This window comes from Antennarius striatus, chromosome 2 (genome assembly GCF_040054535.1).
Source record: "Antennarius striatus isolate MH-2024 chromosome 2, ASM4005453v1, whole genome shotgun sequence".
Taxonomy (NCBI): Eukaryota; Metazoa; Chordata; class Actinopteri; order Lophiiformes; family Antennariidae; genus Antennarius; species Antennarius striatus.
Window position 1 is genome coordinate 11,219,770 of NC_090777.1, and position 21,779 is coordinate 11,241,548.

Sequence of the window (21,779 nt, forward strand, 5' to 3'; positions counted from 1 at the left end):
TTTTCAAGGATCAATTCGAGGTTAAGGAACATGTTCACCTCCATCATTACATTTCGATGTGGATCCAGATAAGCATTATGGGATGAGGATCTTGTTGTCACTCCCATCCTCATGCATACATTTCTTAATAAAAAAAAAGAAATCACTGAATTTTGGAGCAGGTCAGGACTAAAGAAACATTTACAGAAAGCTTTGAATGAAACTTTATTCCAGTTTAAGGCACCAGGGCTTAGAACAGGTATAACGTTGTTTACAACTCTTCTGAAGCAGCTCAATTCCGTTCGCTAAAATTGTGGAAGTAGAACTAGGTTTTATGTTTTCATGGTGAAAGGAACTTAACACAGGCCTGGCATATAAACAGGTTTGATCTTTATTGAGTTGCTTCATGGAGAACGGAACGCTCAGAGGTTTACATTTTACAAATACTAATTTTCATAAAACATTTCAATTTTTTACTGATTATTTTGCCTCAAAAAATGACCTCATTCCATTCAGACATTTATTCCTTGTTCATATGCATGACACGAGATGTCTGTGAAAGTCATTCATAAAACTCATGTCCAGATGGTGGAGCAGCAGGTGGTTCAAGATGGAAAATCATAAATATTAGTACACCACATTCAATTAACAACTACAATTGATTCAGAAAAAAAAGCAGGCTATCAAGGCATTTTGTCATTCCCAGTGCTGGACGAAAACTGTAAAATGTGCCATGACATTAATAAAAGGCCACAGGCTGTTGAAAGCAGAGGGTTTTATGCTTTTGGGAGCATGACTTTATCAAGCCAGTAACATCTGTTTATTCCACAGGTGGACGTCGGGTATACGAGTTAAGAAGATAAAGTGGAACAGGATTAGTGGGTCATTTAAGCAGAGAATCACTACAGCACTCAAAGTCTGGGGGCCACAGGTGTCCACAACATGTTGCATGGTCATCTGTGTAACTGAACTGATTTAGTTCATGTAGAGCAGACGTTCATGTCTATACCCTGGGCTCCCTGGGTCACAAGTATCAGCTAAATCTGAAAAACAAGAGTCGACAACAGAGATAGTTCCCGAAAAGTTCATATCGTGTCACTGAGCTTCTCCTTGAGGAATATTGTCAAATATTTAGGCAGATATTTTCGTGGTTCATCTTTAATTACAGGTGATATTTGACTCATATTTCCTCCTCATTTGCTCAGGCAATAACTACTGTCATTTACTCAGGTAAAGGTTCAGAAATATCAAATCACTTCAATGATTGTGAACTTTATGGTTCTGTTTTAGCTTGAGAGAAACAGAGCGTGAACCTCAGTGGGCATATTTTCTTTCTCTTTTTTCAGCTTCATTTAATTAACATTTCAAGTCTTGTGTTGCTTATTTTATTACCAGGCTGTGGCTGCAGCACATGCTGTGAGCATTAATTAAGCTGCCACTCAGAGCTGAAGTGTTTCTGCCTCTCAGCTGACAAAACACATATCTCAATTGAATCTTTGCAGCGTTTCGCCTTCGTTACCTCTCATGCCATCAAAATCGAACGCTATGGTAAATATTAGCAGTGTTTAGATGCGTCATCTGCCACAATTAGGTGCGTTCGTCACTTAATTCATGCCTACCCGGCGTGCATAATGATCCATTATCAGCTTTCAGAAACCCCTGTTGTCCCACCGAATGCTCTGATGTAATGTGATGAAGTCCACATAAAAACAGTTTCACTCGCCATTAAAACTCCCTCCGTACACCCTCTTTCTCACAATGTGGACAGACTGAGCCTGATCAGAGGTCGAGTCACAAACGGGCCCCCACCACCACCCTGCTCCTCTTTCTCTCCACACTCCAGCCTAATCAATTCTGTTTATAGATTTCATTTAGCATTGAGAACGTGGTTTCCTCCCATTCAAGGTCTCACAATAAATACCTCTAGATACCTCCTCACCTCCATTTCCACAGCTAATTTAGAGCAGTGGAAAACACGCAATACACATTTTTTGTATAAATGTATGTACTAAAAGCAAACACTAACCTAAGTGTGCTGTCAGGGTAGATTACAGCAAGATGGGAATGCGTGCGTGAAATCTTACGCAGCTGCCCCGGGCTGCAGGATGGGAGGAGGAGACAGAGGAACAAGAGAGAGAAAGAAGGAGAAAGTGAGGGAGAGATAAAGAAAGAGAAGGAAAATCAAAAGAGGTAGTCACAGGCTGACCTTTGGCCTTGTGTACCTGACGATGATCATCTACCTCTCCTGTTCAGTGCGTCCTGTCATCTCTTGCTGACATCAGCATGCTGTATTGTGCTGTTTCAATTCTCCATCTCTTATTAGATTCTCTCTCTTTACTTTGTCATCTATACACCTGAGGCAGATATCTGTGTATTTGCTGCTGTTTGAACATATTTTTTTCACTTCACTGACACAAAGTTATACAATCGAAAGAGTCTTGTTAGCTTACTGAGCTAAAATGTCAGCTGGCATGAATTTAAAACAGATATATCAAAGGCAGATTTGCGTATGAGATAGAAACAGCATGACATTACTTATTTTGTCCATGAATCTAAGTCTGCACAATATTTATCTGCAAAATGTCTTCTTTTCACATCAAATTTTAGGGATACATTCCTTAATGTGGTTATTTTAGAGAAAGATAAAATATCAGTCTATAAATCATTGCAGGAGCTCCAACTGGAGGTAATGTCGGTTTAGAAGGTGCCATAAGCCGTTTTCTATTGATCTCTGATATCAGGAACCCAGTGGCTGCAGAAGGAAAAATGAAACAGAGAAAATTGAAAGGAGCTGAACTCACAAAACTGGAAGCCATGACTTCCTATAAACATAACGTCACCAAAGATATTTGTTGAAAGGTCAAAAAACAGAATCCATAACATGAATTTGAAATTTAAGTGATACAGAGCAACAATGACACCTGTATCCGTGGCAATGTGGCTGCTGACCTTACAAGCAGTAGGAGCCTCGCTCATTTCAAACATTCAGGATGGTACTTCCTTTATTTTAAATACCATAATGTTAAAAACTACAAGATCATGTCGACCCCGACTTCAGCTGATGCAATGGCTTTCTGTACATTATGTCACTGCTGAATCTAATAAGCATCAGCCAGGACTGCAGCGATGGCAGCTCTGAGCGCATGATGCATCCAATGTGAGAGGAGCCTACAGAGGACTAGATGACACCATATTGAAGCTTTTAAATATTTAACATGTTTTGTACTCATTTATATCTATGGATAAGTCAAAGAGTGGTCACAGACGGCTTTAACAGAATGACGTCTGTAACGTCAATAATGATCTCCTGTTGCAGCGTTTAGTTTATCAGCTGTTTGTATTTGTCTGCGGATTATCAGGGAGAATTTCCTGCACATGCTCAGAGTAAAGCCACAGAGAATTTATATTTGAGGGGTGTCGTCCATGTTATATACAAGTGTATGGCATAGATCCAACAACAAAGCTCCAGGATTTCGATTTAGCTGTTCACAAAGAAGAACTTGAAGGTTCATGTGTTTCATGACATTGTTAAATGCAAAACTGAAGAGATCACTTAGCGGTTTCTGTGAGTAAAATGGTTGAAAACTACGAGCTGACTGTGAGGAGAGACTGAAGAACTGGTTGTTAGTTTTCATTTACTTTGCTTCTTGTTAAGCTATGTGACCTTGTTGAGATAATATGTGTGTTTGTGAAGTCTTCAAAGCTTTAAAAACGTACTTGTCATTTTCTTCATCTGTGTCTTATTCTGATGTGAATGTGGCTATTGGGTATGGTAGGGTAGTATCACTTGGTCTTCAATTTTTATGTCCGTTCCTTTGAGTTTAAATGCAGAGGAGTCATCACAGTATACCTGGTGCAATAAAATACACTAGTGCTATTAGACTCATGTCTTTATTCTCATTCTGTTCAGATTCCTGGTGTTGCTGGTTGGTGCATTCAAGATAGTAAAATACAAACTTATCTGACACCAAAAGATTTGGTGTGTTTAATTTGAACCAAGACAGCGCTGGTCAATGAAAGGTTAGAAAGCAGGTTGTGATCAAATCATTTAACATGTACTTGAACGTCACTGATCCAGATGAGGGCAGACAGAGTGGATGGTTCAGCTAGCATTAGCACATTCGCGTTCCAGCTTCTCTACTGCTGTGTGACTGAAGTGTGCTGCCTCCTGCCCTGAGTTGTGTCTCCACATGACACCTGACCTGCTGGGGGTCTACACATGCGGCAAAAGCAGAGGCCATGATGTAAAGTCATGTCTTTATTACCGTGACAGTCTTGATGCGACCGCTGCCCCTGGTGCAGGTCCATCCGGATCGGTTGAACAGGAGGCTGCAGACCTCGCCCTCCAGGCAGGGGGCCATTTCGCACCATTGGCGGCTTCGCACGATTCGCGCTGCGAGGGCAAAAGACAATGGGACAAAGAGGCAAATTAGGCAGACAGATTTACGCTCCGAGAGACTTTAAAATGTCAACTTTTTTTGGAAAAAACAGCTAAACTGTCCTCTTTATGCATAGTAGACAGGAAAGCATCTTCCTATAATTAAGCTCCTGTTGAACCACTATGTCTGCATTGCCTGTGGTAGTAACCTTTACAGACCAGCTGACAGTCCATAAATTACTCTGCTAGTAATGTTAGCTTCCACCAAATCTGCATAGAACGTTTTTTTTTTTTGTTCCTTCTGACATTTTCCACACACTTATTACTGCTCCTTTATATGTAATTAAGGGGAGAAGACTATAACTAAAAATAATCTGATACAATTTTTTACATTATTTTTTAAATGCTCACATTCAACAATGGTCGCAGCTTTGTCCACAAATCTTCTAGTTATGGATTTCTTTCTCTTTTGGACATGTGTGTATCTTTTTATGGGCGGCACAGTGGTGCAGTGGGTAGCGCTGTCGCCTCACAACACGGCGGGTTTGAGTCCCGCTCTGTGTGGAGTTTGCATGTTGTCCCCGTGTCTGTGTGGGTTCTCTCCGGGTTCTCCGGTTTCCTCCCACCTCCAAAAGCATGCGCTTCAGGTTCATTGGCTGGTCCCGAATTGCCCGTAGCAGTGAGTGAGTGTGTTCATGGTTGTTTGTCTTTGTGTGTGGCTCCGTGGTACACTGGCATCGTGCCCGGAGTGTCCCCCGCCTCACGCCCTGTGCCATCCAGTTCCCCGTGACCCTCTACGGGGGATGAAGTGGCAGAAAATGAATGAATGAATCTATTTTTTTATATTTCAACGGAATCAAGAGGACAGGAGCTTATCAAATAGATTGAGAAAGATGAGGAGCAAAACACGGCAAAGGTCTCTGAATGGATGTAAAACAGGAGTTTGCAGTAGACACACCATCGACGCTGGCTTTTAGGATCATATTATGTCACTTTCAAACAAATCTGTAAGAAGCTTGGATTTGGCTAACTGAATGATAGATTTTTCAGTTTATACCATCGTCACGCTGCATTGGAAAAAATAAACTGCTGCCAGGTCATGAATGAACAAATGCACAAATAATCAATACAGCAGCATTAATTCTCTGGTTTTATTTTCATACATTAGAGAGTGGAGAGAGAGGAAGCCTCATCTGTCAGCCATCAGGCTGTCACAGTGAAGACAGTCGTCAATGTTCTCATTATCCCTCTGCAGTCTGTCTGCATGACATTGAATTAGCATTCACCTGTTGTCAATGCTGATAAGCACTGATTGTTCTTTACACAGCGTGCAAAAGAAACACTGAAAGGTTATCAGCTCTCTGCGGACCTGGACGGGGCTGCTGCTCCTGCCTACCCTCGATCCCCCTAGGAAGGCACATTGTGGAACGAGGAAGCATGGTCGTCAAATTGAAAAAGAGGAACTACACAATTCGTTGACTGTCCACAGAAGAGCTGAAGACAGCAGAGAGAGAGAGACAGAAGGTAGGGAGGTGTCAAAAGGGAGGCCTTGTCATATTTGGCTCTGAGGTATTCCTGGTCCAAACCTTGTTAACAGTATGAAATTGGTCTTTGGAGTGTCAGGCTCAGACTGCTGTACTGCAATAAAGATCAGTCATCTTGTGGTTTTTATCAAGTCAGTTGAACAGCCCTTATATGAAGATAACCACACATGTATTAAATTACCAATCTGCAGACATAAAGACATTCTCTGGCAACAAATAACACATACTGTTAACACATAAGAAGAAGATCCCTGTTTTTTAGTCAGGCAGCTAAGAGACCCAGTAGTGGATCACATAGATCCAGAAACTTGTTTTCTCAATCAACCGGACAAGCCTAAGGAAACATTAAGGTCTCAGATCTCCACGTTGGGCCAGAATGGTCGTTTTTGGGTCCAGACTAAACAGTTTCTTCAGTGAACAAACCAAAATCAAAAGTGACCTTCCTCCTGACACAGCAGCATGCCGTGGTGAATTTTCATTTTCACAGCCATCCATCAGATGCAACAAAGCGTAGATTTATCAGTCAGTTGCAGATGTAGTTTTGAGTACATTACAGGGCCGGCAAAACTCAATTTCCAGGGCACAGAATAATAGCTGAGCTGGCAAAGTGCGGGAGTGCTGACTAACCGCAGAGTGCATCAGCATAGAGTGGTTGAGGTTAGCTAAAATAAATGCATTTTTCAGCGGCTAACACAGCATCCAGGACCTCCATCACTCGCCCTTGTTACTTTCTCAATGCCATCCACATGAGTGTGACACAATCTGGGATGACTAGATGAATTTCCTGGCGCCACAAGCTGCATGGTGGCCACACAGCACTGGTCGAGAGAATCTCTATAACTCCATCAGGAGTGACATGAACAACAGAAGCAGCAAAAAAAATGGCTTTGCTGCAGTTTGTCTCTGGCCTGTCTCTATCCATCAAACAAACATGTCCAATGCAATGGCACAAAGAACTCTAGGTGTATGCAGCTTACGCAGCACAACCACCGGTACGTACATCAACAGCCAACTTCAAGATAAAACTGTCAGAGCACCTTTATATGACATTTTAAAGCAATCTTGTACCTGCTGTTATTACAGTGTAATCCCGTTGAATTATTCACCTGATGCAAATGACTAAGAATATTTGTTTATATTCTGATGCTAGATTATTTGAACACTTGTCTGTATTGTGAATGTGTTTTCCTATTCGTGGTGGAGGCAGGTTGCAGCAGCAGCAGCAGAGGTGAACATGCATGCTGTGGTGGACAAAGCAAGAGAGAGAGAGAGAGAGAGAAAACGGAGATTGTCCATCTGGCCGACACCTGCGTGGCCCTTCTTGTTGTTGTCACTGTCTGAGTCCCACCTGGGGACCGTGGACTTCAGGCTGGGAGCGTCAGCTGACAGGATCCCTGCTGGGGTACAGCTCTGGACCTCCAGCTAGATCACATGTATGACCATCTGTCCCCCCATGAGCAGCGCCAAGCCTTGCCCCGCCAGACAAAACTCAGAGCAGGGCAAAGAGGAAAAGCAGTGAGTCCTAATCCAGACACAGTTATTCTGATGAAATTCTGCCTCTGCACGAGTGAAACATCAAATTTTTACTAAAGCCAGAGGCAACTCATTTAAAATGTATTTAGATGAAGTACAAGAGACTAAAAGACAGTTTAAGTGACAGTTTCTCAGATGCTGAAACGAAAAACACAAGCAGGATCTTCATCGCTGAGAAAAGTAGACAGAAGAAAGTATGAATCACTCAAACAATAAAGTGTACGTCACTTATGATGGCTGAATTCTCAAAGGAGATTAGACAACAGACACCAAAGCCCTGTAACAGGTTTTGGCAGGCTTTCTGACGCAAATTAAGCTTCAATCAAGGATCAATTGGCAGCAGCAAGATTTTCAACCCTCTGTCCTTGAAGCAGCACAAGCAGCTAGCTGAGGCCCAACGGCCTTTCAGTTCTAATTATGACAACAGAAAAATAAAACATTCAACACACTTTGAACGCAGCCAAGCTATAAATGACTCTATACTTCATAATTAGCTGTGTGTTCTGTTCAGCAAGCTGTTGCTGGGAATTACAGAGCTTTTTCTGTTTTCAAAATGGCTTTCTGTTTTTCTGGCTGGAATATTTGTGAGGAAGACGGATGATCATAAGGCATCTGTGTCGTTCATCCAACATCTCAATATCATTGTAACTATTCAGGTCTAAATTGACTGATTTAACGTCACATCATTGAATGTTAATCATTCAGTAATGAGGCTTGCATTAGTGATGTGGCAGCCAAAGCTTGATTCGATATAGAGTATACTCTGGTTACACAGTTCTTTTTGTCTTAAATATTTTTACTGTATCTCATTACTTAACTGTCATTTTCTCCCCATTTTTTTCTTTTTTCATGAGCTATAAATGTCAAAATAATCCCACTTGTGTTTATATGGATGAAATTTTTGGCTGGCATTGATTTGTTTGGCATTGATTTGATCCAAGGCCACGCCACCCAATTCAAATTTTACAAATTAAAAGTCAGGGATTTTGACATTTGAGCTACTTGGAAGGCTTTGAATGGGTTAACATCTGGGCAGAGAGTGTTGCGTCTCTTTACTGGAAGCTTTGCAGTGAACGGAAAATAGAAGAATTAGAATTAAAAAATTAGCTGTGAGGGGAAAAAGGGATGAGAAAAAATAGGGATTTTCTCTTCTTTTTTTTGACGTTCATTTACACCAGCTTGTTTCAAATAAAGGCCTGGTTTCATGTGCTGCTGAAAAATGCTTTGCAAAACAATCCTCAATTATGTGCCTGCACTGCAAATCTGCATTTGCTTGTGCCTGATGTCATTTAAACATTATTTCTTTGCTCATTTACTGCCAGTAATCACATATTACTGAGTGTTAAAGCAGTAGCTTGCAGCCTCAACACTAACAGTCTCCCTGCAGCCTGTGGACTCTTATCATGGTGGCCATCAAGCTTCACACGATTACAGTGTGATGTGGTGGCATGGCAACAATGGGCTGAGTTGAGAAAGAGAGAGGAAACGGGAGGGAGTCAGGGAGCAGATTAGAGTGAGAGCAGTGAGACAAGCAAGGAAAAGCACATAATCCTCCTGTGTACAGTGTGCAGACTAAACCTTCACAACAGTGACACACAGCAGCATAAAGACAGGACAGAAAAGCTTCAAGTACATCCTAAAAGAGATTAACAAAAGAAGTGATTTAGTAGAAAGACATATTGCACTTATCTCATTGAAGGTAATGGTTCTGTGAATTGAAAAATACGGAACAACAGTGTTGATTTGTCATACTGCGTAAACGACGCAGACACCATCTGGGCCCAAGATATTCTTGGAAGCTCACATGTGATGTTCTTGGTAGTTCACATATAAGTTTTTACCCCTACAGGGCTGAGGTAAGCTTGTCAGCACGTCATTATAGAAGAGTGAATTCTAGCAGGACAGGAAGGGAGATTGAAAAAATAATTGTACAATTGGCCCCTTTAAGCTACCAGTTGCAGCGTGTTGTAGGGCTGCACCATTTGTAAGCCTGGGATTTTATTTTCAGTTCATTTCAGGAAACAGCAAATCCACGAGGTTTAAACAGTGAACATAACGGCACACATGAGTTTCCCACCACTGAAAAGTTGTCTTAGTATATTCAACTAGACAATCAAACAGTAAGTAGTACAGCATTTGATCAGAAGGAACGTCATTACCCTCATTCTACTGACAGGCAACACACTGATGATCACATCCACTAACCGCTGTTGCTTGTTGACTCAAAAATGAAAAGGAAATGAATGACAATCTATGATTCTAACATTGTGACATCTGATGTTTGTTAATAACGTCTGCGTGCACTCCATTTAGCTTCAGTCGAACCTGGAGGTTATGACAGAACGTGTATTAAAGCTGTCTTTCTGACTCTTTCTTCCCACCACTAACATGCCTCTCAGTACAGCTGGCAGTGTGAACGCTTTCACGCAGTGTTAAGATTCATCATTTCTATAAAGCTTGTTAAAATCCATCCATCCACCTTGAAATATTGCTGCAGATAACAATCAGATGCATGAACAGCGAGATATGTTTTCCTCACATCCATCAGGTACGGGTGAGGCAAAAACGCATCTTTTCTTCCAAAGAAAATTATTGATACTATAAAGAACACACTAAACCCCACCTTCAAATTGCACTGGGACAGTAACTGGTTTGAAAACATGGAAATGATGTTGGGAAGTATGAAATTCAACAAGAAAATGTCAAATATTCGTGCAATAATTTCAGGTGAGATTTTGTAAATCTTGAACCCAATTATTGAAACAGGAGGTGAAAAAATCCCTTAAATGTTTTTGTAAATGATCTGAACTAGCTTTTATTTCTGATTTGTTTGTTACTCCATATCCGGACCATTCCAGCACAAACCTCAACCGAGGCAGCTAATTTTTTTCACTTCTCGTTAAAGCACCAGTGCTATTATAGTTTGACTCACAATTTGAATCTTGGACCATGAAAGCCTGCTCCTAGAATCCCATCAGTGTCATTAGTAGTTCATGTAGAAAAACCACATTTAGGGAGTGATAATTGTCTTCATGATTTAGATTAGCAACTTTAAAAGAGGAGTGAAATTTGACTCCTTCATGAATCTTGATTAGCTAATTGCTTATTGTATTGCATTTCTTTAAAACAAGACTATAAAAGTGGATTTTGGATTACAGAAACATCACATAATACCTAGATTTTCATGCTGTCTATCAGACAGATTTTTTAGAATACCTTGTCTTGATGGGAAGCCTTCCAGACATCAGACTGACCATCCATCCATCAATTTTGGTTTCTGTTGATTTTCTCTGTCTCTAAAAGCACTTTGAAATGTCTTGTGCAGCTTATCTAAGCAGGCTAATGGGTACATCCCAGATGCGTCACCAGCGCGAAAGACCAACCACCACATCTATTGTTAATTTTGAGCGGACAATTCACCTAAGCTGCATGTTTTTGGAGGTGGGAGGAAGCCGGACAACTCAGAGACACACAAACTCCACAAAGAAAGGAATCAAACCCAGAAACCTCTTGTTGTGGGGCAACAGCGCTTCTGACTGCACCAACATGCTGCCCAATGACTGTACACTATTTTGTAATTTGGGTAGTTAGGCAACATAGTATTTTGTCCATTGTTCATATCATGGCTTGCATCTATATTTATGTTACATGGAAAAATCAGATTCATGTAAACAAAAATATCAAGACTCCTGTTTATTGTTTACTCCCTGCAGTCAGCCAGGGCTGTTTCCACTCTCATCAGTGGTAACTGTTCAATCCCCACACATCAAAAAGGTATCCACTGCTGCTGCTGCTGCCACTGCTGCTGTTATTGGTATATTAAATTGGACCAGAGGACATCGAGCCCTTGCTGTGTTAATAACACAATTCCCATCAAAAGTGAATAGAACCGAATGGTCCTCAAACTAAAGGTTAGAGAGGTCATATGAACAGGGATAGCATCAATTGCAACATATTCTCTTGCTTTGTGCCGGAAATCCACTTATAGGCTTAATGAAAGTTGTTGACAGATGATAGAATGGCTTTAAGTAAGTCTGTAAGCTACAGGTTCCACCTCAAAAGCATTGGCTAATAATGGAGAGTAGGGTGTGCTGCAGTGGGAAGCCAGCAATAATCAATTTCCCGCTGCTGTAATCATAGTTCTCTAACTTAATTAGCATCTGCTAAGTGTAAAAAAGAGATGTCTGCAGAGAGGGAAGGCGGCTGAAGTTTGTGTCGGTAGCTGGACACAGGCTGCGGGACCGTGATCTTGTGTCAGGGCTATTAGACTGAGACTAACATGAGTCATTGCATAATACAAATAACAATGCATAGATGATGCATGTTATTGTGGCATCCCAGGCAGACTGTATCAGGCCATCCCCTAACCCCTTCTTATCGTCGCCCTCTAGCTACAGACCAGATTTCTTTTTCTGCTGGAGCTTATTAAACATACTAAACAGGGAGGGAAAGTCAACAAAATACACACTGAAGGCGACAAAAGAGGCACAGATGCAGAGTCAAACAGTGTAAGAGGCATCAAAAAGGGAGCCACACAAAGTGATTATCCATTAGCTGGCTAAACAACCAAGAAAGACGGGAGTCCATATATTTTCTTCTATTTGGGCTTATGTCGTTGCACTCTGGGCCAGTATGGGTGGCATAGCCTCAAATGAGGTTTTTTTTTTATTATATAGCACTATATATATATATATATATATATATATATATGTATATATATATATATATATATATATATATATATATATATATATATATATATATATACACACACACACACACACACACACACACACACACACATTGGCACTGCCTGTCATCAGATACCCCGCTGGGATCATAAGCTGGCCAAAGGAGGAGATAGAAGCCACAGACATCAAGACGAGAAAGCTCCTCACCATGCATGGAGGGTTTCACCCCAAGTCCAGCATCCTGAGGCTGTACACTAAGCGGAAAGAGGGAGGCCGAGGACAAGTGAGCATCAGGGCCACTGTCCAGGATGAGACATCAAAAATCCAAGAGTACATCAGGAAGTTGGCCCAAACAGATGAACTGCTCAGTGAATGCCTTAGACAGCAGAAACCTGAGGAGGAAGAGGAGGAGGAGGAGACAACATGGAGGGACAAGCCCCTACACGGCATGTACCACCGTCAGATAGAGGAAGTGGCTGACATCAAGAAGACCTACCAATGGCTGAAAAAAGCTGGACTGACAGACAGCACAGAGGCACTGATCATGGCAGCACAAGAACAGGCCCTAAGTACAAGAGCAATAGAGGCCAATATCTACCACATTAGATCTGACCCAAGGTGCAGGCTATGTAAAGAAGCCCCAGAGTCAGTCCAGCATGTGGTAGCAGGGTGTAAGATGCTCGCCAGCTCAGCATACATGGAAAGGCACAACCAAGTAGCTGTGATAGTGTACAGGAACATCTGTACCCAGTATGGACTAGAAGTACCCAAATCCCAATGGGACATACCACTGAAGGTCGATAAGTTATTGGAAAAAGGTAATAGAGATAGAAGGTGGTTTAATATCAGTATGGGGAGGGTTCATAAATGTTTAAATTACCGTAAATAATAAGCAGATTCCTTAATTGTGTGAGGTTCCTGGAACACATTAACCGCAAAGTACAAGGGTGCAGTGTACACACAGTATATATTAGGCATGAGCAAGTACGCCACTATCTGTATCTGTATAGCTATCTAAATTATCTGTATTCGTATCTGTACTCGGAATAGGCGGGATTTAAACCAGAAGTGGGTGTGGTTTGACTGGAAATAGGTGGGGCTTAAATCGGTACATTTCTACATATATATTGTTTATTTGAAAACTATTTACAGAACAGCTGCAAAATTTAGATTCAAATCAATGTTTTTCATTTCAAAAGTAAGAACTATTTACAGAACAAGTTTACAGAACAAGACTTTCTGTAAAATATTATCATATTCAATGACTTTTTCCACTTTTCTTGCTTTGTAATAGAATGTGGTGTCCCCCAATGCATTTCGGTGCATTAAAATAAAATTTATTTGAAGAATTTTGAGGTTTACTCACATTTTTAGATACATTGCTACTATTATTAGCATACCTGTATATAAACTGCATACATTAATGACAAATTTAAAATTCACTCTGTGCACTTATCGTTCATGTTGCCCAACATGAAACTTCATTGTAAGTGAATGCGGACCGACATTATTCTGTCATAAATGGTGAAGGTGTGTAGCTGAACATGTATTAAGAAGTATTTATGAAATCTAACAGCAGCATTCAGTCAGAGAGAGGTTCTAATGATTGTGTTTATGGATAAGTAATTCCATGCTGGACTACAGCTCAGATAACATCAGTGTTTCTCTGATGTCTACCCTCATGCTATCATTTCCTGCCACGGCTCCCTCTACCTCCTCCATATGTGTTAATGTATGCGGTGCATTTCCTTTTAATGTTCATGTAGATATCTGGGTCCTAGAGGTGGTCAGTACATGGACACGAGGGTCTCTGACCGACATAAACTCAGTTGTGCTAATTGCAGATGTGTGCTGGTTGACTGGAATGGGACACATAATGGAACGGATCTATCATGGATGTTAATGGGTGCAGCTGTGTTTCCCTCTCATGATTTTTCATGATGTTCCTGTTATGTCAAAATTTATGACATGAAAAAGGTCCATTGATGCTGTTGTTATGGAATTACCAGTAGCGCATGGTGAATAACTTTTCATAATCCCTGTTTATTTCATTTATTTTTAGGCACAGCTTTATTCTTACTGTCCTGTTGTTTGCTGTTGCATTTCAGCTCATCTTTCATGTAATGTTTTATATTAAGTTCCAGCTGGAACTGTGTGTTTTCTGTGGAGTGACACCCTCTGTGATGACCTTGCAGATTTCTGTTGTGGGAGTCAAAATTCATGACCAGCCTTCTAAGTAATACAGGAATGCGGCTATACCTGCATTCCTGGATTGTGTACCTGCTATGAAAACGTTTTATTCACATAATTCACATGATGAGCATGCATTTGCTCCTGTGTTCACATATTTCTGATTAGCATTTCATGTCATTAAGAGAGAGAGAGCCATGAAAAGAAAATCTTTATGTTTTCAAATGTTTTTTTCATATGAAGGAAATAATGACATGGCTTAAACCAATTTATTTCAACTGCTGGCATTATGACATCCAGCCATCAATACATCATTAGTTTTTAGCAGCACAGAGCTGAGATTCATTGTTTCCATCATGAGACACAGGGATAGCATCTTTGTGTTTAGTTTTCCCAGACCTGTCCTGCAGTCCTGATGGCTAGAACCAATTAATTCTGGAGCAGGTGCAATGTGTGAGAGCTGCAGATTCCATGGAAGGGATTTAACAGTGGGCAGCTTGAGTCACATCAACACCATAATGAGCTTTGCCTCTCTACCCTTAACAATGCTCTCAGGTCAGTTTTTACTTTTGCTACATGCCCACTCCTCAACATGGATATCTAATTCCTTGTTATGTCCAAGCTGTCTGCAGTTTGAGTCAGAAATAGGACACTAAACCTTGAACCAGGCACCGCCTCACTGGTTTGTGACTTTAGTAATATGTTGTTGTGTTCTTGCCAAAAATGTGATGAAATGGCTCATTATGTCATAAAACCAATATTTTAATAGTCTGTTTGGTGCCAGTTAAAGTTTGGGTCCTGTACTGAAATGTTGGAGGATTCATAAAGAACCAGACTAAAAAGCAGCATTTCTGAAACCTAATGAAATGCCTCCTCCAATAAAAAGAGAAGAAGTGATTTTCATAAATGCTTGTTTATTTGCTTGGTCTCCACAGATAATTCTAGGTGTACTCTACAGCGCTCTTAGTGAGTCAAATTAAAAAGCTTTCCATGGGAGATGTGTTTGGAATCATTATGAGCAAAATCTGAATTTTTCATTCATTTAGTCTTCCTTTTATTTCAATCTCGAGGATGCTTTAAACTGATTGGCAGAGCTAATAGAAGCCTGACTAATATTAAACGAATGGAATGAATCTAGCCTACAGTAATGTTTATGAAAATCTCCTCTGGTTGTTAACGGAGAGATAAAATAACCTGTCAGTTAGCTATAACATAGCCAATCAAAAACTTTTAACAACAAACTTGATCCTCATAAAATAATCTATCCTAGATCTTAATTATGAATGAATCAGATTCTGCCATGTTCAGAATTATGCTAGGGGCTGGTCATAAATAAAAACTTCAAGATTCTATTACGTAATTTATTTTATTATTAAAGTTTATGACTTCAGTCACATATTTCAGAATCTCCATTATGAGTCTCAGTGTAGGATAACTTGTATGTAGACATTTTTGTGAGACCTATTTGCTTCAATACACCAGGATACCATTGTGTCCATCATCCACATCTGTAACCTGTGAAACAGAAACAGGAAAGCAATGTGGTCTGTTAGTTCATCAATACTTAATACTTTAACTGTGATAAAGACTGTCAAGTGTACAATCACATGCACACTATGAACCTCCTTTCCTTTAGAGTGAATGTAACTCATTTACTTATTATAGCTGATTTCATGCAGTCCAAAAGCTCAAGTGGGATTTATGTGCGTGTATGTATCTAAGTATGTTGGTCGAAGAAGGAGAGGAGGAAAGTGTGCCCGTTGGAAGAGAGAGAAGAGGAACGCCAAGAGTATAGGACTGAGAGTAGGGACATTGAATGTTGGGACTATGACAGGAAAAGGTAGAGAGTTGGTTGACATGATGCAGAGGAGGAAGGTAGACATCCTGTGTGTCCAAGAGACCAGATTTAAAGATAGCAAGGCTAGAAGTTTAGTAGCAGGGTTCAAGTTGTTCTATCATGGTGTAGATAGGACGAGAAATGGAGTAGAAGTTATCTTGAAGGAGGAGTTTGTTAGGAATGTCCTGGAGGTAAAAAGAGTGTCAGATAGAGTGATGAGTCTGAAGCTAGAAATAGAAGGTGTGATGTTCAATGTTGTTAGTGGGTATGCTCCACAGGTAGGATGTGAGCTGGAGAAGGAGAAATTTTGGTTGGACTTTGTGATGCAGAGCGTGAACGTGGAAAATAAGAGAGAACAAAGACTAGAAGAGGTGACTGTTGTGGACCAGGAAGTGGGGAGGGCATTGAAGAGGATGAAGACTGGAAAGGCAGGTGGTCCTGATGATATACCTGCAGAGGTTTGGAAGTGTCTAGGAGAGGTGGCAGTAGGGTTTCTGACTGGGTTGTTCAACAGGATCTTAGATAGTGAGAAGATGCCTAAGGAACGGAGGAGAAGTGTGCTGGTGCCCATTTTTAAGAACAAGGGAGATGTGCAGAGTTGTGGCAACTACAGAGAAATATAGCTGATGAGCCATACAATGAAGTTATGGGAAAAAGTAGTTGAAGCTAGACTAAGGGCAGAAGTGAACATTTGTGAGCAGCAGTATGGTTTCATGCCAAAAAAGAGTACTACAGATGCTGTATTTGCTTTGAGGATGTTGATAGAGAAGTACAGAGAAGGCCAGAGGGAGCTGCATTGTGTTTTTTATAGATCTGGAAAGAGCTTATGACAGGGTGCCCAGATAGGAACTGTGATATTGTATGAGGAAGTCTGGAGTGGCAGAGAAGTATGCTAGAACGGTGCAGGACATGTATGAGGACTGTAAGACAGTGGTGAGATGTGCTGTAGGTGTGACAGAGGAGTTCAAGGTGGAGGTGGGACTGCATCAGGGATCAGCTCTGAGCCCCTTCTTGTTCGCTATGGTGATGGACAGGCTGACAGACGAGGTTAGACAGGAATCTCCATGGACTATGATGTTTGCAGATGACATTGTGATCTGCAGTGAGAGCAGGGAACAGGTGGAGGAGAAGCTAGAGAGGTGGAGGTTTGTCCTGGAAAGGAGAGGACTGAAGGTTAGCCGCAGTAAGACAGAGTACATGTGTGTGAATGAGAGGGACCCAAGTGGAAAAGTGAGGTTACAGGGAGAAGAGATCAAGAAGGTGGAGGATTTTAAGTACTTAGGGTCAACAGTCCAGAGCAATGGAGAGTGTGGAAAAGAGGTGAAGAAGCATGTACAGGCAGGATGGAACTGGTGGAGAAAAGTGTCAGGTGTGATAATAATAATAATAATAATAATAATAATAATAATAATAATAATAATAATAATAATAATAATAATAATAATAATAATAATAATAATAATAATAATAATAATAATAATAACTTTATTTATATAGCACCTTTAAAAACAAAAGTTTACAAAGTGCTTTGACAAACAAGGCAAAAGCAGGAAACATATGACAACAAAGAGCCAAAACAGTGAGGCCAAACATAAGCAGGACAAAATTAAGCTACAATTGAGGTAAAGTTAAGCAAAACACACCAGAACAGGAATTAAGACAGAACGGTAAAAGAGATAAGAACAACAAAAGCAATAAAACTATTCTTTTGTTTTTAATACTTAGAAACAAAAGAATAGAAGGATAAAATGACACCATTGCCTAATGACAATAGAAAGAAGAATAAACGATTTAAAGGAATAGAAAGACTAAAAGAATAAATAAAAATGAATAAAAAATAAGTAAAAGTAAAAGACAACAGCACATAAAGGCAAGTCTATAAAAAATGGGTTTTAAGAAGAGACTTAAAAGATGTCACTGATTCTGCACGCCTTATCTACTCAGGCAGGTCGTTCCAAAGTCGAGGGGCCTGGATGGAAAAGGCACGGTCGCCTTTAGATTTAAGCCTCGACTTTGGAATCGACAGGAGGGCCCCACCCAAGGATCTAAGGCTGCGTACTGGCTCGTATGGGGTCAACATTTCCGCTATGTTACTCGGGGCTAGTCTCAGACGGGCTTTAAAAGTGATCAGCAAAATCTTAAAATCAATTCTAAAACGCACAGGGAGCCAATGGAGGGAAGCCAGGATTGGGGTAATGTGATGTCGCCTGTTAAAACCAGTAAGAAGCCTAGCTGCTGCATTCTGGACCAGTTGGAGGCGGGAGAGTGATTTATGGTTGTGTGATGTGTGATAGTAGAAGAGTTTCAGCTAAAATGAAAGGAAAGGTGTACAAAACTGTGGTGAGACCAGCGATGTTGTTTGGCCTAGAGACAGTGTTACTGAGGAAAAGACAGGAGGCAGAGCTGGAGGTAGCAGAGATGAAGATGCTGAGGTTCTCTCTGGGAGTGACCAGGAAGGATAGGATCAGGAGTGAGTACATCAGAGGGACAGCACATGTTAGAGGTTTTGGAGATAACGTCAGAGAGGCCAGACTGAGATGGTTTGGACATGGGGCGGCAGTGGCTCAGTGGTAAAGCGGGCAGTAGAGCGGGTCGTCCTATGATTTCAAGATCAGCGGTTCGATTCCCGCTCCCACCCAAAAAAAATACCCGGAGGTGAGCTGACAGTGGGAGGTGTCAGCTCACCTCTGGAGCACTGCCGAGGCACCCTTGAGCAAGGTGCCGTCCCCTTTACAAATTGCTCATTTAAGGCGCACCAAGAAGGAGCTGCCTGCCACTCTACCTCCCCTGCATGCCTACAGGCCCCCCTGTGTGTGTGTGTGATACAGGGGCCTGTACTCACTAATATATGTGTATGCATGCGTTTGAATCAGTAGCTAGAGTGTGTGTTCTTAATTTCCCTTCGGGGATCAAAACAGTATATAAAATTAAATTTTTAAAAAAAATGTCCAGAAGAGAGACAGTGAATATATTGGTAGACGGATGCTGAGTTTTGAACTACCAGGCAGGAGGCCTAGAGGAAGACCAAAGAAGAGGTTTCTGGATGCAGTGAGAGAGGACATGAAGATAGTTGGTGTGAGAGAAGAGGATGCAGAAGACATGTTTAGATGGAGGCAATTGATTCAATGTGGCGACCCCTGAAGGGAAAAGCCGAAAAGAAAAGAAGATTTTTTGATTTTTGCAAAAACACTTTAATCACATTCAAAAATTTTACAATTTTACATTAGATGAAAGAACTAAAGTGCTTCAAAAACACTAAAAACCAATGAATGAAAGGAAATACAATTTAAAAATCAGTGCATTATATCAGGAAGTTTGCAAACATGAGTTGATCATCAACTAAAGTGCATAGGACATTTTTGTGACACCAGATGTTACTAAATTTATTTAGGTCTTTTGTCATTTTATAGAAACCAAATTCTAGTTTTAAGCGACATCTGACATTTGCTGTAACATCTGATGTTGCAGCAAAAAAAAGTAGCTGCATCTTGAACAGTATTGTTTTCAATTCTCCTCTTCCTGGTCACATAAATTGCGAGTTTTGCCTCTCCAGAGATAAAATTTAAAAGCTGCCACTTTCTTTGATTCGATTTATGTACCCAGCACCGTAGATGAGTTTCCTGATACTAAAATTTTCACTGAACAGATTAAAAACATTTGTTAGAAGAGTGAAGAGCACTGCAAGTCTCCCACACTCACTGAAAGCATGAAAGACTGTCTCACGGTCTCACAAAGGGGACAGAAGTGACACTGGCTGGACACAGCAGGGTTAAAAACGGAGATAAAAGCATTGGAACCGATGGCACCATGTAAAATTCTCCACTGGAGGTCGGCTGTGTTTTCTTGAGGGGAGGTTTGTATAGAAGTCTCCACTGTGGGTCAGGTCCATTTCCCGTCATCCTGTTGGCCCAGGTAGTGGGTGCTCTGTTACACAGGTTTTTCTTGTTGATTACTTTTACACATTGTTTGTACAGTATTTTTTTGTTGGCCATGTGCAGGTTGATTTCTCGTTCATCTCCGAGGAGAGGACCCTCCAGTTCTCCAAACAGGGGACTGATGTGGACCTCAGGGAAAGGATCTTTGCTGTCCGGCACAGTCCCTGTACTATAGTCCAGGAGGAGGCTTCTCTCCTTCCCGGAGAGTCTTTGCCTCCACAGTTGTAGCACCCTCTGAGCCACCCTGGTGGACTGGATGTTCAGCAGGGAGCTCACAGCCTGGGCATCCGTCAACGCAGGCCCGGCGTTGTCCACCAGCTGCTGAAGGGTCATGGTCCTGGTTCTGCAAAGCACTGCAGACAGCCCAGGTGTGGCTCCACTGCAGACATCCAGCCTGGCTCCATGCACTAGTGGTTCCTTCAGTAACCAGAACAGAGAGTCACAGCTTTTTCTTGGGCTGCTTTTAAATAGGGCCCATGACTTAAAAACACCATGATAAAACGGAGGCAAACTGTTTAACTTTAGAAACTTAGAGTTTAAAAACAGTGCAGCATCCAGGTCCAAGTTACTCACACGTTTGAATATGCAGCTGGCCACCTCTCTCCACGTCAGATCCGCTGGTCCGGTCAGAAACCGCTGGATGAACTGTAATCTGAACGTGGCTGTTCTACTAGCCAGGTGAATGAGGCCCTGTCCCCCCCTCCTCTCAAGATAAAAACAACACTCCTTGAGGCACCCAATGCACCCCATCCCAGAAAAAGTTAACAAGTTTGGTGTGGATTTGGGCTAGAAACCCTGATGGAGGGTCCATACAGGCCAAGCGGTGCCACAGCTGTGAGACCACCAGGTTGTTTATCACTAAAACTTGACCTCTGTACGACATTCTGGGGAGCAACCATTTACATTTCTTAAGTTTCCCTTCTATTTTTTCAATGATCCCCTCCCAGTTCTTCCTGGTTGTTGTCTCATTTCCCAGGTACACACCGAGATATTTGAGACCATCAGTCTTCTAACACAAGTTTTGAGGAAGAACCAGGAGGTTGCCATGCCACTCACCAACAGTAAGGGCTTCACTTTTGTTCCAGTTTACTTTTGCAGCAGTTAAAACATTGAATGAGTTTGTCAAACCCACCAAAACATCAACATCCCTTTGGTTTTTGATAAGAACAACAACATCATCAGCATAGGCAGATAAAAGAATGCTCTCTCTAACACCAGGTAAAACCAAACCATCTATGCTTTTGCAGATTTTACAAAGGAGGGATTCCAGAGAGAGTGCATAGAGCATCCCAGACAGAGCACAGCCCTGCCAGATGCCCCGGTGCACCCTGAAAGGGGCACACAAACTGCCGTTAAACTTCAGTATACTCTCAACGTCACTGTACAACACCCGGATGTTGGCAATAAACTCGGTGCTGAACCCAAACGTCTCCATAGTTTTCCAGAGGAAGCTGTGCTCAACACGGTCAAATGCCTTTTCCTTATCTAACGAAACGAGACCAGCATTTATACCCAATGATCTGGAAACCTCCAAAACATCTCGAATTAGGTAGACATTGTCTACCATGGACCTGCCAGGTACACAGTAGGTTTGATCCCGGTGGATAACCTCCTCCATAGCTTCCCTCAGCCTGGTAGCCAAAGCCTTGGACAGAATCTTGTAATCCGTGCAGAGCAGTGACACAGGGCGCC

At 41.4% G+C, this 21,779-nt stretch overlaps 1 protein-coding gene across 2 annotated transcripts in view; it reads right to left on the reverse strand.

Moving 5' to 3' along the window:
• The window catches only part of tafa5l (TAFA chemokine like family member 5, like), a 57,221-nt gene that overhangs the window by 13,780 nt on the left and 21,662 nt on the right, over positions 1–21,779 (reverse strand). Inside the window, exon 3 of one of the 2 annotated variants that reach the window (XM_068338508.1) lies at positions 4,245–4,372. In XM_068338508.1, coding sequence (XP_068194609.1) covers positions 4,245–4,372 — 128 coding nt within the window. Of the gene's footprint in view, positions 1–4,244; positions 4,373–19,752; positions 20,505–21,779 lie in introns of those variants that run through there. The other variant, XM_068338500.1, reaches the window with a different exon arrangement.